Source organism: Manacus candei, unplaced genomic scaffold, assembly GCF_025592945.1.
Source record: "Manacus candei isolate 608988 ecotype Guabito, Panama unplaced genomic scaffold, ASM2559294v1 h1tg000085l, whole genome shotgun sequence".
NCBI classification, from domain to species: domain Eukaryota; kingdom Metazoa; phylum Chordata; class Aves; order Passeriformes; family Pipridae; genus Manacus; species Manacus candei.
Window position 1 is genome coordinate 701,444 of NW_026138133.1, and position 18,177 is coordinate 719,620.

General features: G+C 37.3%; 1 protein-coding gene and 1 long non-coding RNA gene across 5 annotated transcripts in view; one reads left to right on the forward strand and one right to left on the reverse strand.

The window, feature by feature from the left end:
- The window catches only part of CSMD3 (CUB and Sushi multiple domains 3), a 619,378-nt gene that overhangs the window by 226,732 nt on the left and 374,469 nt on the right, over positions 1-18,177 (forward strand). For all 4 annotated transcript variants that reach the window (XM_051812144.1, XM_051812141.1, XM_051812142.1 and 1 more), the window contains exon 6: positions 2,648-2,760. In XM_051812144.1, the coding sequence (XP_051668104.1) occupies positions 2,648-2,760 (113 nt within the window). The remainder of the gene's footprint in view (positions 1-2,647; positions 2,761-18,177) is intronic.
- The window catches only part of LOC127482125 (uncharacterized), a 244,313-nt gene that overhangs the window by 15,429 nt on the left and 210,707 nt on the right, over positions 1-18,177 (reverse strand). The window lies entirely within an intron of this gene.

Sequence of the window (18,177 nt, forward strand, 5' to 3'; positions counted from 1 at the left end):
CACTTCAAAATTAGTTGCTTTGTTATGAATACAGTTTATCACAAAATAGAAGAGGAATCCTCTATGTCTGAGTATAAAATGGTATACTTGTTGGCTAGTATTTTATTCTAACTACAGGAAAAACTTTGTTTAGGAATAAATGGAAGGACATAGATAATCCTGAAGATGTGACTTATCTTTCTGATTTTGGTGAGAAATATATCTTGGATTACTGGTTTGATGGAAGAATTTTTTATGTGTAGCTTATTCACCTTCTTTCTAACATGACAACTCATCTAAAAATAAATTTAAAGAAAAAAATACACAACAACAACCAACCAACTAACCAACCAACCAAACAAACCCAACCAACCAAACCAACAAGAACTTAAATACAAATATTCCTAATGAACAAGTCAAGATGAAAGACTACAGTAATTGGAGAAATATCCTGATGTTAAAAATAATAAAAAAAAAACAAACAGAAAAAAACCCCAGTAAAAAGTCAGGTAATTTTGTATACTGTGTCTAGTGACTCAGAGTTAATGTTCTTTGTAGAAGCCCATATGATGCTGTAGTTTGGATTTGTGACTAAAGCAGTTGATAGCACAACAAAGTTTTGGCTACTACTGAGCTGGGTTTGTACAACAATCAAGGCTTTCTTTTCCCCCTCTTCTGTCCCCATAGACCAGGCATAGGCAAGATACTGGGAAGGGTCAAAACCTAAACAACTGACACAAATTGACCAAAATGATGTTTCATACCATATAACTTCCTGGTCAACAATAAAAGATGAGGAGAAGGGCTGAGAGACAAGTAGTCATTGCTTGGAGACTGGTTTGATTATCTATTTGTGCAATATGGTGAATTATTGCCTTTGCATCACTTGGGGTTTTTTTTCTTTTTTCTCACCTCTTCACTTATTAAACTGTCTTTTGAAGAGTCTTTATTTTGGTCCATGAGTTTTCTTGCTTTTTCTCTGCCTGTTCTCTCCCCTTTATGCTGTTGGGGGCAGAGAAGGGAGGGAGTGAGCAGCTGTGTGGTGCTTGGCTGCTAGGTGGGTTCAATCCACTACAGTTCCCTTCTCTTCTTGTACTTTTAATAACTGATTTCAAAGTCACTCAAGTGATGGAATATTTCTTTTTTCTTTATACCCTGAATGTAGAAAATTACTTACTCTTGAAAAATAGGTGTCAGTATTGTAGTTTCAGAGAGTGATCTGCATAACCTAAACTCTCTTATTCCATATCTTGAATGTGAAAGTCACAGGGCACAGTCCTTTCCCTTGTGCCCAGAGCAAGGTTCTGCCTAGCCCGTGTAATAGATTGACCCTGACTGGATACCAGGTACCCCCTAACGCTGCACTCTCACTCCCCTCTACAACTGGACAGAGAAGAGAAAAAAAAAAAACCAGTAAAGGATTCATGAGTTAAGAGCTGGGAGAGATTTAGTGATCACCATCACGGACAAAACAGACTCGAAGTGGGGATATTAATTGAATTTATTACAAACAGGATCAGAGAAGTAAAATAATCTTAAGAACACCTTCCCCCCACCCCTCCTTCCTTCAAAGTTCTACCTCCTCCCCCGCCATGGTGCAAGGAGACAGGGCATGAGGATTATGGCAGTTGTTTCTGCCACTGCTCAGGGAGAGGGGTCCTTTCCCTGCTCCCGTGGGGTCCCTCTCACAGGAGACAGTCCTTGATGGACCTCTCCAGTGTGAGTCTGTCCCACAGCCCAAACTGCTGGCCTGTGGGTCATTCCTCCATGGGGTACAGCCCTTCACCAATGAGCTGTACCGGCGTGGGTCCCCCACAGAGGCCACAAATCCCACCTGGGAAAAACGTTCTCCAGTCTCCATGGGCTGCAGGACCCTGTTCCATCTTGGGCCTCCCACGGAGTCACAGCCTCCTTCAAATATCCACCTGCTCCAGCAGAAGCTCCTCCATGGGCTGCAGGCGGGTCTCTGCACCCTGATGGTCCTCCATGGGCTGCAGGGGCACAGCTGCCCCACCATGGGCTGCACCACGGGCTGCAGGGCCACAGCTCCGGTGCCAGGAGATCCTCCTCCACCTCCTTCTGCACTGACCTGGGTGTCTGCATTGTTGTTCCCATGTTCTCACTCTGCTCTTCCCTGGCTGGAATTCTTTCTGCGCAACAACCTTCTGTTCTTAAATATGTTATCTCAGAGGCATCACTGTTACTCCTAATTGGCTTGACCTTGGCCAGCGGCAGGAAGCCCATTCTGGAGCTGACTGGCACTGGCTGCATGGAACTGGGGAAGCTTCTAGCAGCTTCTAACAGAAGTCACCCCTGTAGCCCCCCCCTGCTACCAAAACCCAACCACAGAAACCCACTATACCCGTTATCCGACCTGGATAGACACAAATTCTTTCTAGCCTGAGTGCCATTGTAGTTGCATCTTGACAGTGCTGTGTCTGACCAAAAACATGATTGTATGGTTTCTGGATTAGCACTCATTTGTATCCCATCATTTGGTCATGCATAGTGGACAACTTTGACTATTCATGCTTGTTAAAACTCTACTAACTGATAAATAAAAAGTTCCGTAGGGGGCATGTCAGTGAATACTATTTTGAATATAAAGGTTTTCCTGATAATTTTTAAATCTTTTAATAATAATCTTTATTTGTTTGTTTTGATTCAGGCTGTCTGGAATGAATATACCTCCTCCAGTTATCAGCAACAAAAACTGGCTCAGACTACATTTTGTAACAGACAACAATCACCGATACCGAGGATTTAGTGCTCACTACCAAGGTACATTTAAAGAAATACATTTTTTGTTGTGGTTGTTTTTGTTAGGATAAATAGTGCCTGAAGTTTTAGAGGAAATGGGAAGTGCCCCTCATAAAAAATCCTCATAAAAGTATACTTTGTTGTACAACCTGCTGTATCAAATTACAGCATGTTAGAGTATAGGTATTTTATTATCAGGAGATACCTGCTTTAATTTAGCCTGTGACAGTACTTAGGTTTTAAAAAAGGTCCTAATATTCTGGAAAATACTGTATAAAAGATACAGAAATCATGGTTTTATAATTAAATTATGTAATTGACTCTATAGTTGTATAAATTATGTTTGTAAAACAGTAAGTTTCTATTTACTAATGTAGTATTTAGTCACTATTATCTCTTACTACCTATTTCTGAATGCTTTGTGCTATTAAAGGTTTAATTAACTTGTAAGATTCTACCCACTATTTTTATGAACAAGCAGTATTTTGAATAAGAGTGAAATCATCTGAAGCATTAATTTGAGGATATCACCCTTTGGAACAAGGTCATTCTATTGATGAAGTGTGGATGAACCGAACTTCATTAGTGTATGGGAATACTGTAAATAATATTTTTCAGTATCCACAGTGGATATTCAGGGGACAGCAACTCTTTTTGTGTTTTTTCCATTTATCTGATGAAAAAAAAATCATGGCATTCTTATCAGGATTTAGTTCAAGAATTTCATTTATTTCTTATAGAAAATTTAGCATAGGAAGAGGTTAGCTACATAAAGTGCAGTGCAGAATCTGATAAAATTAGTCAACTAATGTAAAAATTGCAATTAACAAAAGCCTATGGCTGTTTTTTTCATGAAATTGATCTTTGATAATAGTAAATTTTACAACTCTGTCATTGTCTGAAATAGCCTATTTTATACAAGAACAGAAAATATTTGATTACTATTTTCAACAAATATTGTATATCTCTATTTGGACTTCCTGATTCATAGATCTTCTGGAATGTGCATTCTCTGTGAGCTTACATGAAAGAAGCTTTCTTACTGTAGCTCCAGGGCTGCTATAACTGTTTATGAAAAGCAGTGACTTGTTTTTTGCATGATATCTTTCATATCAAATATGATAAATCACACTCTTTACTAGGAAATTTCTATTTTACAGGACTGTTAAAAAATAGACAGTAGGAACTTTATTAAATCTACCCCACAATTGAGAAATCACATGATAACTATTTTGGTGGTTTGAGTGAAGTAGTTTGGATTGTCGAGCTGTTCATTTTGAACTAGTGAGAAAAAAAAGAACAAACTGTGTCTCAGATGGCACACATACATGTATTCCTGCTGAAAGTGTGAGGTAATACGTAATGGAAGAGAACAGACTTTCAAAAATGTGTTTTATGCAAGACACATAAAACCTGTGAGTTGGTAGGTGTAGGAGATTTGAATATGCTGTGTTTCTTCTATTTCTCTTTACTACCTACGAATGTAGTGATTACATAATGAGGTTTTTACTATTGTTTTGGTTTGCTCATTTAATTTTTAATGTTATATTGCTGAATGTATATTGCTAAGTTGTCAAATGATTCAGTAACCCACCATATGTAAAATTAAAGTAATGTCTTTTGCAACTCTCTAAAAAAATAAGCAGGAAAAATATTCAGCATGTTAAGGCATTAAGTGTGTGTACTTAAATCTGTATGATCAATAAAAAATAGCCTTAATAGTAGAAATGTAAAAATGCATGGTCAGGTAATAGGGATGAGTAGTTTCTGGGTCAATGGTAGACTAAAGGACAGACTGTGATGAAATTAAATAAATATCATAGAATCATAAAATGGTTTGGGTTGGAAGAGACCTTAAAGATCATCTAGTTCCAAGCCCCCTGCCATGGGCAGGGAACCTCTCACTAGACCAGGTTGCTCAAATCCTACCATGAACACTTCTAAGGATGGGATATTTAAAAATCTTTAATACATTTAGAAAACAAACAAAAATATATAGCAGAAAGTATTTCAGTTTGTTAAGAAATGAAACCTTACCTTTTTTCAGTTAGAGACAACTTTAGCCTTCTTATAAAGACCATTTTCAAACATTAACCTCACTGCTGCGCTGGCATGAGTTTTCAAAAAACCGAATACCTGATAAAAATCCAAAAGAGATTTGCAAAAAGCCACATAGTACAGGTGCCTCTTTTTCTTTCTGCATCACTTTTGGGAGGGCATCTTTCAATAGCCTGTATTGTCACTGTATTACACAGTAATAACTGTAACTTCTTTCTGAGTTCCCTCCTTGAAATTTAATATTTCCTACATAGTACCATTGTAACCAGAATTACTAATTTCTTACTGTTTCCTCTACTTTAATTTTCTTTAACCTAAAACATTTTGAAGGGGTCAGACGCCAAATTCTGAACTTCAGAACAGTGCATAATTTTATTCTGTAGCTCCATGGCATTTCATACCCTTTTCACCTAATTACTCCCTTGGCTTGCTGATTCTATTTTCACACGTAGGCATTTTGTGCTAGCATATTTGGGTCATGGTTTAATCCTGAGTAACAGTGAAGCCCTCCCACTGCCACTCACTCACTCCACCCCCACAGTAGAAAAGGACAGAAAATAAGAAGAACAAGAGTAAAAAAAGAACATGTTTGAAAGGAAGATGTGGAAGATCAATCATCAATTACTCTCCTGGGGAAAACAGTCATATTATAAAACATTTAATGACTGACCGGGGTTTTGGAAAACAAAAACAAATAGGAAAACAAATACAAAAAACACCCTGCCTCTCCTCTTTTGTAGGCTTAACTTCATTCCAGGCACTTCTTCCCCTTCTATCTACTCCACCACAGATTACACTTTGTCTCTGATGGTGGGCAGTGCAGGAGGTTCAGGTCAAGGTGTAGGAGTTAATTTCTGCTACTCCTCATTTCTTACTCCTTTCTTTTTTCATTTATTTCTTCTTACTCATTTCTTCTGCTTTGATGTGCACTGACCCTGGACCGCAATCTCTTAGGGGAAGAACCTGCTCCAGTGTGGGTTATGCATGGGCTCCAGTCCCTAGAGGGTTTTACTAACTCTGGAATGGAGCACTCATGCTCTGACCTTGTTCCTTTTCTTCAGTGTTTGTTGCCTTATCTTAAATACATCTTCACAGAGATGCCACAAATTCTACTGGTCGGCTCAGTTGTGTCCTGTGGTGGGTCCATGTGGAACCAGATGTGATAAGCATGGGACAGTTCCGTGCTGCCTGAGGGCAGAAGGCACATGTGCAGCCCCTTCACCCCCTTGCTTCCAAACCCCTGGCATTTATACTAATTACAGTCTTATTCCCTTCTATTCTCTTAAGTTTATGAAAGCTGGTTTTTTAAGATTCTTTTTCATAAGGCAGCCTCACATGGCCAAATATCAGTGTAATATATGAAGCTACTGTAGCCTAAAAGTGATGTAATGCGAAGTCAAAATATAGTTGCCTATGAAAAAAAAAACAAATCCACAACAGAAAAACCTAATAAATTTTTGTAATTTTTTGTAAACACCCTTTTAGTTTAATTAATTACCATATTTTCCTAATTTTCTGTTTAAGACCTTGCAAACAGGCAAAGGCCTGTTCAGGCCCTTGAAAATTTTTAAATTGATTTATACAGAACAAATGAAATCTACTGAGATACATGAAATGGTGGGAAACTCTCAGCTTCATGTAAAAATATAGTAATGAAAATTATGTGTATTACTTTCTTTTAATAGAAATTTTATATTCATGAAAGATAATGATTTATACAATATTTAAAAGACATTGGTAAACAATAATCAAAGTGATATGTGTCAATTAGAAGAGAATCAAAATGTTTCCCTACCCAAGACACACTTATTCTTGCTTGTCTGGTCATCTGTGTTTCAGCACATCTTTCTATTCACTGAGGGTTCTTTGTCTTGATGTTTTCTCTTCTCCTTCCTTTGTTAAAACTCCCTTTGAATCAGAAACTGTTGGCTGAAGTAGAACAAAAGCTTCTTTGGATCCTCCTGAAGCAGCTGCTTCAGTGTTTCTTGGCAATGGTAATCCTCTTTTGCTGTTTCTAAAATTAGTTGAGCTTTTTTACTCCATCCATTTGCAGTTTCTTTTGGTCACTGCTTTCTGTTGGCTACTTTTGCACTCTGTCTCTTATGTATGAATCCATAATATTATCTAAGTGGACAGAAGGGATTAAGTTAGCCTCACAGCATCTGCTCTTACAGACTGGCATACACAAACTTCAACCTTCTTTATATCAAGCATACCCAGACTCTGAAAGGGCTTTCAGAAAAAACCAAAACCAAAGCATCTTCAGTATCTGATAGTTAAATATTACTTTAAACATCACTTTAAACATCTGTAACTTTGCTATCTTTTTATATCCCACATCCTTTTCCTCTCACTCTCTACCTTCCTCCTCCTTTAAAGCTCTGGAAGGTTTCATTAGTAGCCCTACCGTTGCTATTTATTTCACTTGTGAAATCCATTTCTAAACTGATTTTGCTTCCTTCTCCTGTTCATTTGCTTCTGTTTAAGATATATGAAAACTAATGCCTCCACTATGAAGAAAATAGTATAAAATATGTAAAAAATGTAAATTGAGTGCACAACTACATTTGCCTGCCATTAGGAATTTTTGCTTATAGGAAAATACAGATGAAGAGCTGAAATATATCCATCAGCTTTTCAGAATAAAATAAAATTTAATTGTCATGCTCATGTTTAAAAGTGTGCAAATGGTTACTCTTCTTAATACTTGACAGCCAGCTATATAGAGCTGAGGTTGGATAAATGCAAGAGCTTTGAATGTGGGATGCTGCAATATGGAGAAAAAAATGTTGAAAAGTTTCCTCTTGCTCTGTTTGATTTTCTGTTGTTATTTTCCTTCTCTTTTAGTTATTTTGTATATGAATAGAAATATGTTTTCATTCAGAAATTATTTATGGAGTTAGACTTCTCTTAATTTTTTTTTGTTGGTTTTGCTTTGAGAAAGAATTTGAAGCAATTGGCAATCAGGTAAAGAACAATAGCTAAGTTGCCTCAGAACATCATGGCTAGAGTTGCCAGAAGGAGAAAACTTTTTTCAGAACATTTAGCAATTTAAACATATTTTGTCATTCATTCCTCATCTCAACAGCTATTGCAACAAACAGTACACAGTACTACTGCCATAAAACTTAGCCGTTGTAACATGGGTGAGATTTTTATGTTTAGACTCCTATAGGTATCAAGATATCCATTAAAGTTGGAGAGCTGTGAAGCACTGTGCATGAATATATGTGCACTGATATATCACTGAAATCGCCTAGGGTACCCAAGATGTTTTTATAGCAGTGACAGAAGTGCAGAGGCTCTTTGGGCAGGCAAAACAGGGAGTTGCAAAGAGATACGTAATGAAGTTACAAAATTGCACCAAGTCAAATTAGGTGTTGGTAACTGAACCTTTGCTAATCCTGCTAGTGAGGGTTGCAGAGTGAGACAGCTGACCCAGCTGGCATTGGGTAGAGGTGCTCTAGAGTGAAAGATACATCTGCATAGTGTTGGCAAATTTGAATTTACAGAACATATGGTGTGGTTTAGTGTATACCTAAACACTATGCAGCTATTTGCTCCCAGTGAGGCAGGGGAGAGAGCTGGAAAAAAGGTAAAACTCATGGATTGAGATAAAGCCAATTTAACAGCAGAAAAAGAATGGGAAAATAATAATAATGATAAAAGAATATACAAAACTATTGATGCACAAAGCAACTCACCACCAGCTGATCAATGCCCTGCCAATCTCCAAGCAGTGGCTGCAACCACTCAGCCAAGTCCCCTCAGTGTTAATGTTCAGTATGATGTCACATGATATGGGATACTTCTTTGGCCAGTTGGGGTCAGCTGTCCCACTGTGTTCCCTTTCAAATTCTTGTGCACCCCCAGCCTCCTCATTGGCAGAGCAGCATGAGAAGCTGAAAACTCTTTGACTCAGGGTAAGCACTGCTCAGCAACAATTAAAACATCAGTGTGTTGTTCTCATCCTAAATCCAAAACATGGTGCTGTAACAGCTACTAGGAAAAAAATTCACTCTATCCCAGCAAAAATCAGGACAGCGTGCCATTCTGGCACAGAAACTAGAAGATGGGAGAATAAACACTTACAGGCAACTGTTATGTCCTTAAGTACATACTTTAAAACTAATTAAAGCACTACAATGACTAAATTTCCATTTCTTATAATAGCTTGTATGTCTAGTGCAACTACAGACACACTGATGTAGGTATCTTAATCTCAACTTGCACCTACTACACACTTACTGAAATGTTTTTTTACTACCAGAAGACTCATGGTCTTGAGATTCCCTGAGAGAAATAAAGGTGCTGCATCACTTGAGTCACATTTGTAGAAGTCTGCTACTTGAACAGGGCTGTGCCTGCTTCTGCTCAGACCAGTGCAAATAGGTTACTGCTTGCATTGATAATTTATTTGACAGAAGATAGATTTTTCCTTCCTTTTTTTAGACAGATACTTAGTTATCAGAATTGTAAATCTGTGACTTTTAAGACACTGAACTTCTATTGTCAAAACAACCCAGATGTCTACCGGATTTTTCAATGGATGGAAACAAAAGGAATCCTCTCTTTATAGACTGAAAGGAAATTACTAGAGCTTCTCAGAAGATTTCTTTTTTTTCCTCTAGACATAACAAAAACTTAAATTGCATATGTTGTCACTTAAGTCAGTTTTTGGAGTGGATTTTCATACTCGTGGGTCTTTTAGCTGCACTTCATCTTATACTGAGCTATATTTTGTAAACAGATTATTTTTCACCTTTGCACCCTTGAGATGTCTTTTATTCACAACTATACACCCACACAATAACGGTGCAAAGAGTTACATTGATTTTGCTCTAGTCAAGTCATAGAGGAGAAAAAGTGCTGCATTTACTTGACCCTCCCCCGTTTTAAAGAACTTATTTTTAGAATTCTGCCAATGAGAGGTTTTAAAAACGTCACTGTTGACAGTTAGCTCTGTGTGCCCATCCAGAAAGATCTGTTTTTAAAATTTTAACTCACCTTTTTCTACTTCAAATAAGGTAATGCTTCATTTAAAAAAGTTGATAGTACTAATGTTAAATATTAAAACTTGGCAGTCTGTGCTAATGTTTAAATTGTTGGATTGTAATTTACTTCTGAAATAAGCATTAAGTGGTGCAGTAAAGAGTCCTTTCCAATTTTAATGATTTAACAGATGCATCTTCTTAATTTCATACTTGCCATAAAGAAAAACCTCTAATATTTTAGGTGCATTCAAACATTTTAATGGCTTTCTGTTTCATTTACTATTCTACACACTTCTAGTTTTGTTTACAAAAGAGCAAATGATAATATTCTAGGTACTACTGACTGTAAATAATTCCATCTGCTTTGTAGAAGACAAGAAAAATGTACTGAGATACTATTTATTTCAATTTAGGTAATGCTTAGAAAGCATTTTCTTTGGTTAGGTCAGGTTTGTTGAAAGTTCAGTACTTTATAAATTTAAATGAAAAACATAATTTCAAGCAACAATAAAAACCAAGGAAAGGATATATTGAAACTATAAAATCTGTAGGTAATATGAATAATCCTGGTTTATGGAAGAGGGAAAAGTATTTAACGCTCAGTGTGGTTTTAGTGATCGTGTTAATACATATATAAATATTATATACAGTGATATATAAAACTATTTTTATATAATATATAATATATATTTTATATAGAACTGCATATACTATTTATAATTATATATACATGTATACATATAGTAATACATATGTGTATATGTATACATATACATATTTTATACATATATTAAAAATATTTCATCCAAGGAAATCCACTAAAATTCAAGAAAAATTAACTATTCTCTAGCGATTGAACACTTCTATTGATAGTACATAAACTATACAGTGTATTGGACCTTCAAAATACTTAATTTTGATAAGGTCAAAACATTGATCCTTTAACCTATACATCTGTATGCTTCATAGCCTCCAAACACTGTAATATATTACACTGATGATCTGTTCGTGTCAAGATGATAAAACAACTGAGGGAAGAACATGGAATGAAACACTTGTTTACATTCAAAATATTTAGTACTATTGAAATTAACTGTTGGAACATCTTGTTTCCCCTTTGAAAATTGTTGACATGCATATGTTCTCATAATATGCTTGGGCTTTTTTTTAAGTGATTTATATTTTTCTGTAGTGAAAATCATTTTACCATGGTCGAATGTGACAAGCCATTCAAGTTAGTTTATTAACAGTTTTGAACATTATAAAGTTTACTGGACACTAAAGGAAGCAAACCTGAAGTGGTCGAACTTTAGAAAACAAATTTTAAATGTTGAATTAATACTCACTGACATCAGATGTTTTGGAATTATTTCTGCTGGAAGACTTACTCCCATTTCCTTCCCTCCCTCCTCCCTCACCTAGAATTTTCAAGATTTTTAAGCGCTAGGAGGTAATTTTTCATTTTGGAGGGGGCGGTCTTCTATCGTTGAGGGACACAGACACAATGAAAGAAATCATTTTGATGAGAAAACAACAGTCAGATGAAGAGATAATGAAGTAACTGAATATGGGATTTTTTCCCATGTACTTTCTAAACAGACTGTATAAATTATTATGCTGAATTATCTCTTCTTTCCATCTCTTCAGCCTAAAGAAAGAATCATTTGCTATGTAGTTACAGAGAACACTTGCACTTATGACAGAAAGCATATTTTCATGTCTTTGAGGATATAAAGGTGGAGTAGTTATTTAGTTTTAATTTTAATCATATAAACTGGCTAGCTGTGTGTTGAGGTATAAAGTATGTCAAATATGGCTTTTATGCTCTTTTAAATATTTCCTCCTCCTCTTTTATTTGTGAAAACTCTAACCACACCGTATATGTGTAGACAATAATATGCTGAATAACCTCCTGCCTAAAGATAGGAAAGTTATTCTTTTTCCGATAGAAAAAATAAAACCAAAATTCTGCTTTTGAATTTGAATATGGAAGTGACCCGTGCAACATGTTATGTCAGAAGTTATTTCTTAGTCTTAAATAAGATACTTCAGTTTTTACTCATTCCCAGTATAAGTAAGATTGAGGACATTTGGTACTGCTCTTCAGAATTGTCTAAGATTATCTAATTTCAGAAGTAAAAGTACCTTTTGCAAAGTATGCCCCAGTAAATAAGAAAGAAAATCTATTTAATGAAAAATTAATCTTTTAATGAATGCTTCTTCAAGTAAGGAAGGAAATTTTCTGAACTAATTTTTCAATTTCCAGTTACACTTTCCCCACCTTAGTTCCTGCCAATGAATACTTTTATACTTTAAAACATTGACCCCTTTATTCATGTAATGTATCAGTAGCAGTATGAGAAAGCTGAAAGAATTTGACTTTTCTTCTCCATTCACAGGCACCTGGAAATTATTGAAATATACATCTTCGTTCAACAAAGTATTTTTACTTAAACACAGCTGAGCCAATAAACCTTACATACTAGTACATATTATTCTATGGAGTTTGTTAATCTGCAAAATCAATAACTACGACCAAAGAGATTCTCAGTTATGCAATTTCTTTAGATCTTCATTATGTGAAATTTCAGTACTGTTCATATCTGAAAGAAAACTTAATAGAAATCTCCTGAGAACCATGGTGGTCAAACCTTCTCTGTTTCTGTTTGAAAATTGCAAGAACAAATGTAGAATAGCAGTGTGAATACTAAAGTATTTGTAGCATTGGTGTTTGTTGTTTTGTTTGTTTGTTTTTAATTTACTTAATTGCTTGGTTTTATAGATGTCTATATATATATACATTTTTTTTTGTCTGAATCCTGCAGCAATGAACATTGGTTTACCTTTTCAGAAAATGAACTTTTCTGAATATGTAGGAGAAAGATAGAGAGCCAAGTAAAGTGCTTAGAGTGGAGAGTGAGGCATTGTGAAGGAAAGACTTAGCTGACAGGATGGACAGTAATAAGGAGATGGAACCTGTAGGGAATCTGTTGAATAATTATGACTAACCGGATAAGAAAACTTCTTGCATGATATGTACCCTGGCTGGAATCTAGTATGTGCTAGTTGGATTTAACAGTTAGAGAGGACAAATCTTAGAAGATACAAGATGGTGTGGGCAAGGAGAAATGTTCAAAAATGAGTTTACCAGTATCCTCGAATTCGAACTGTGAAAATTCACCTTTCCAACATGAAATAGCTGAAACCTAGCATAAAAGTTTGGGTTAACAAGGTACTTTTTGGACTGTATAGAGTGGATTCCATCATGAGCAGTTAAAAATAGTGTCATGTAGAGTTATCATGGTTTAAAGACCTCAGCTTGTGTGGCTTCTTTGTTTCTCTCTTTGCATAACAAGAACTGCAAAATTATCTTAATTTCATGGGATCATACAATAGCTTGAGTTGGAAGGGACCTTTTAAAGGTAATCTACTCCATCCCATCTGCAGTGAGCAGGGACATCTTCAACTAAATCAGGTTACTCAGAGCCCCATCTAGCCTGACATGTATATTTCCAGGAATGGGGCATCTGCCACCTCTCAGGGTGAGCTGTTCCAGTGTTTTACAACTGTAATTGTAAAAAGTTTTCCTTATATCTAGTAAAAATTGACCCTGCTTCAGTTTAAAACCATTAGCCTTTGTCCTATCATTCCAAGCCTTGCTAAAAAGTTTGTCCCCATCTTTCTTATAGGCCCCCTACAAGTACTGAAATGCCATAATAAGGCCTCCCCAGAGCCTTCTCTTCTCCAGGCTGAACAATCGCAATTCTCTCAGCCTTTCCTGATGTGAGAGGTGCTCCATCCCTCTAATTATCTTTGTGGCCCTCCTCTGGACCTTCTCTAACAGGTCAATGTCCTTCCCGTGCTGGGGACCTCGGAGCTGGATGAAGTATTCCAGATGGGATCTCATAAGGGCAGAGTAGAGGGACAGAATCACCTCTCTTGACCTGTTGGCCACGCTGCTTTTGATGCAGCCCAGAATATGATTGGCCTTCTGGGCTACAAGTGCACATTGCTGGGTCACATCCAACCTCTCATCCACCAGCACCCCCAAGTCATTCTCAGCAGGGCTGCTCTTGTTCTATTCAACCCCCATCCTGTATTGATTGCAGGGGCTGCACCGACCCAGGTACAGCACCTAGCACTTGATCTTGTTGAACCTCCTGAGATTCCCATAGGCCCACTTGTCAAGCTTGTCCAGATCCCTCTGGATGGCATCCCATCCTTCAGGGATGTCAACTACACCACTCAGCTTGATGTAGTCTTCAAACTTGCTGAGGGTGCACTTGATCCCTCTGTCTATATCATTGATGAATACACTGAATAACACTGGTCCCAGTGTGGAACCCTGAGGGACACCACTTGACCAAAATGTCCATCAGGATACTAAACTGTTGACCACTTCCTTCTGGATGCAACTGTCCAAACAATTCCTCATCCATTGAACAGTTCACCCATCAAATACATCTCTTTCCAGTTTAGAGAAATGGATGTTGTGGGTGACCTTGTCAAAGGCTTTACAGAAATCCAGAGAGATGGCATTTCTTTGTCCATTGTTGCAGTTGGTCCATTGTAGAAGGCCACTAGGTTGCTTAGACAGTACTTGACCTTGGTGAAGCTGTGCTGACTGTCCCAAATTACCTCCCTGTTCTCCGTGTGCCTTAGCATAGTTTCTAGGCACAGAGGTGAGGTTGACAGGTCGTTAGTTCCCAGGGTCTGACTTTCTACCCCTTTTAAAATGGGTAAAATGTTTTTCCTTGGATTTTCCCTGGGATTTCACCTGACTGCCATGACTTTTTAAGTATCATGGAGAGTGGCTTGGCAACTACATCAGCTAATTCCCTCAGGACTCTGGGATGCAGTTTATCAGGTCCCATAGACTTATGTATGTGCAGGTTCCTCAGGGGACGAACCTGATTTTTTCTTACAGTGTAAGGGACTTTGCTCTTCCAGTCACTGTCTTGCAGTCTGTCCACTCGAGAAGTGTGGGAAGAGAAGTTGCCAGTGAAAACTGAATCAGAAGAGTTTGCAAATAAAATTATGAGATCTGTTGATCATTACTCTTTTAAGTAAAATCAGCAATCTCTTATGTTCTAACATAGTCAGTATATTAGGAGCACTTCATAGTCCTCAGGTCCATACTTAGAATGCTTAAAAAAAGCACTCCTTAGTGCTTTTTAAACTAAATATTAGGGAAAGAGTAGAGGACAGAACAGAAAACCCACTGCTGTATAAATCAACCTGCACCTTGACTCCAGTTGGTGCTCTGACTTCTCTGCATTTCAGAAGAATTTAGCAAAGTTGAAGAAAGTTCAGAGGAAGCAAAGATCATCAAACACATAGATAAGTTTCTGACTGAAAAGTGATTGACCTGTGTAGGACCCTTCAGCTTGGAAAATAAATAGAGTTGTGGGAGGAGGGGAGATACACAGATTAGAAAGTCATGAATCACAGGGATAGTATTTGAAATATTTATTAGGTCTACTTTGGATTCCAAAATTCAGGCACATACTTCATAGTGACTTACCCAAAGTCACCCAGAAAGTTACCAGTGGAGTAGGACACCAAGGCTTTTGAGCCCTAATCTGGGGCAGCTGGAAACTATGTAATGCTAACCCTTCCACTTTTCACAAATCTGGCAGAATTGCTTTGGTAATGTTTATAGTTTAGTTTATAGTACTACTCTGATACACTTTGATATATAGAAATAATTGTGAAGAGAATCCTTGACTCGAAGGACATATATTCAAATTCAATAAGGCTGACTCAAATTCAAAAGGGAATATTGACTTTGTGAAAGTAAAACAAACTGCTCTTCTCATTTAATTGGGATTAAAAGCAATACTTTTTAATTCTTAAAATATATGTCTAGTGTATAAGTGCAACAGGTAAATAGCATAAGCAGGTTTATAATTGGAAATATAAGAAGATATATATTTCATTTGTAGACAGCATAATGTTGGGTAGTTTGTCTTTTCATGAAAGGTTCATGTTTAAATAATATTCTTCCATATATATTTCTCAAACCTATATAATTTAAGTAAATTAATGATAAAAATATAATTATGGTTTTGAAGGAAATTTCAGTTAAAATAAATTGACCTTATTCTGTTTGTTGAAGCCATTTGAGCACACTCTTTTGACACTTAGAGCAAACTGGTCAATAGTACTTAGGCTAAGAATCATTCAAGTTCCCAATGACACTAATTGGAGTTTTTGAATGTTAACCAATGTGCTAAAAATTGATAGAATCACAAAACAGGTATCATAGAATGGTTCGGGTTCAAAGGGACATTAAAGATCATCGAATTCCAAGCCCTTGCCATGATCAGGGACACTTTTTACTAGACCAGGTTGCTCAGAGCTCCATCCAGCTTGGTCTTGATAAGGGTAAGGTTGAAAAGGACCCCAGTGGGCCATCAGGCCCAACCTCCCTGCTCAAGCAGGGTCTTCCTAGAGCACATTGCACAGGATCGTGACCAGATGGTTCTTGAATATCATATATTCATCCTTATACCTCTTGTGGAGGCTATCACAATGTCATTTTTGAGTGCAATTTTGATATTGGTCTTTGTACAGAGGCAAAATATCTCTTTTTTAACTCAACTTTGTACTCACTTTTTCTTAGAATTAGTGTATGGTGGGTTTTTTGGGGGGGGGTTTTTTTGTTTGTTTTATTTTTAATTTTTTATTTCCTGAGGGAACAAATTTACTGCTGAAAACTCTCAGTCACTGCTATCCAATAACTTTTTTTTACATTTGAAAGAAGTTGCTTTGAGACTCTGTAGAATCTTTTGGAAGCTCTTGCCTCTACAAACATGGGCATAGTACCATTTAATTTAGGTTAAGTATCTAGCAATGACTGTAAAACTGCTGACTGTTTTGACAAAAACCAAATTCTAAGATGCCTTTCAACCTCAACCATTCTGTGAAAGTCTGAGATGTTCATATCTGGTGAGCAACCAGCCATCTCAAAATTTGACATTATTAAGTTCTATGACCCAAGAAATGTAAGAAGTATCCAAATCCAGCTGCCATTTCTGAAAAATCACAGAATCATGGAATTGTTAGGGTTGGAAGGGACTTATCTAGTCCAATCCCCCCTGCCAAGGCAGGGTCACCTGGAGCAGGTTTCAAAGGAGCATGTCCAGCTGGGTTTTGAACATCTCCAGAGAGGGAGAGTCCATGAGCAGCCTGTTCTAGTGCTCTGTCACCCTCAACCTAAAGTTCTTCCTCATGTTGAGGTGAAACTTCTTGTGTTTTAGTTTATGGCCATTGCTCCTCTTCCAGTTGCTGGGCACCATTGAAAAGAGTCTGGCACCATCCTCTTGGCAGCCACCTTTGAGACATTTATATGCATTAATGAGATCCCCTCTCAGTCTTCTCCTTTCTAGATTAAATAGGCCCAGCTCCCATGGTTTCTCCTCATAAGAAAGATGCTCCAGACCACAAATCATCTTTGTGACCTCCACTGGTCTCTCTCCAGTAGCTCCTTGTCTTTTTTGTACTGGACACAGCACTCCAGATGTGGCCCAACTAGGGCTGAGTAGAGGGGGAGAATCACTTCTCTCTACCTGCTGGCCACACTTGTCCTGCAGAATGGCAGCACAGCCTTCAGCTGTATCAGCCACTCCCCCGTTTTTATGTCATCAGCAAACTTAGTGAGGATACATTCTCTCCCTTCATCCAGGTTATTGGCAAACAAGTTGAATAAGACTGGACTTAATATTGATCTGGGGGGGATGCCACTGACTACAGGCCTCTAACTGCTGATCATGACCCTCAGAGTTCTGCCATTCAGCCAGTTTTTGATCCACCTCACTGTCCGTTCATCTAACCCACATTTCCTACGAGGATATTATGGGAGATGGTGTCAAACTGCCATGTTTTTAGACATGTCAATAAATCTTTTTTCTGTAGAAGATTTCTCTTTGTGAACATTTCTCTGTACAACAAAAAGATAAGGGAAGATACTTGCAGCAATGGAGACAGCTATTTTGGATATTAGTCATTTTGGCTATTAAACGAGAACACTTTCATTGCTATCATTGTGTTGTGGTGCAAAATTGTTTGAAATGCTCATTAAGGCAATGCATATGTAACTCTTTTCAAAATGATTTTGAAATTTATTTTAGTGTGTAAGCATTTACTTTAGGGCATCTTGAAATTGTTGGCTAATGGATTACTGGGGGCATCTCACAGGGAAGCTTTTCCTGAGGCAAAGCTCTTGTTTTGCACTGGATGCCACTTCATAGCTTAAAAGTTCACTTACTGCCCACTTGGTGCTGACAGCACGTAATGTTCTGCAAGAATAGTTTTATCTCTGTAAAGTCTAAGTGGTTTTTGAATCAGTTTTTATACTGAAGGAACGTTTTTCTTCCCAGAGAAT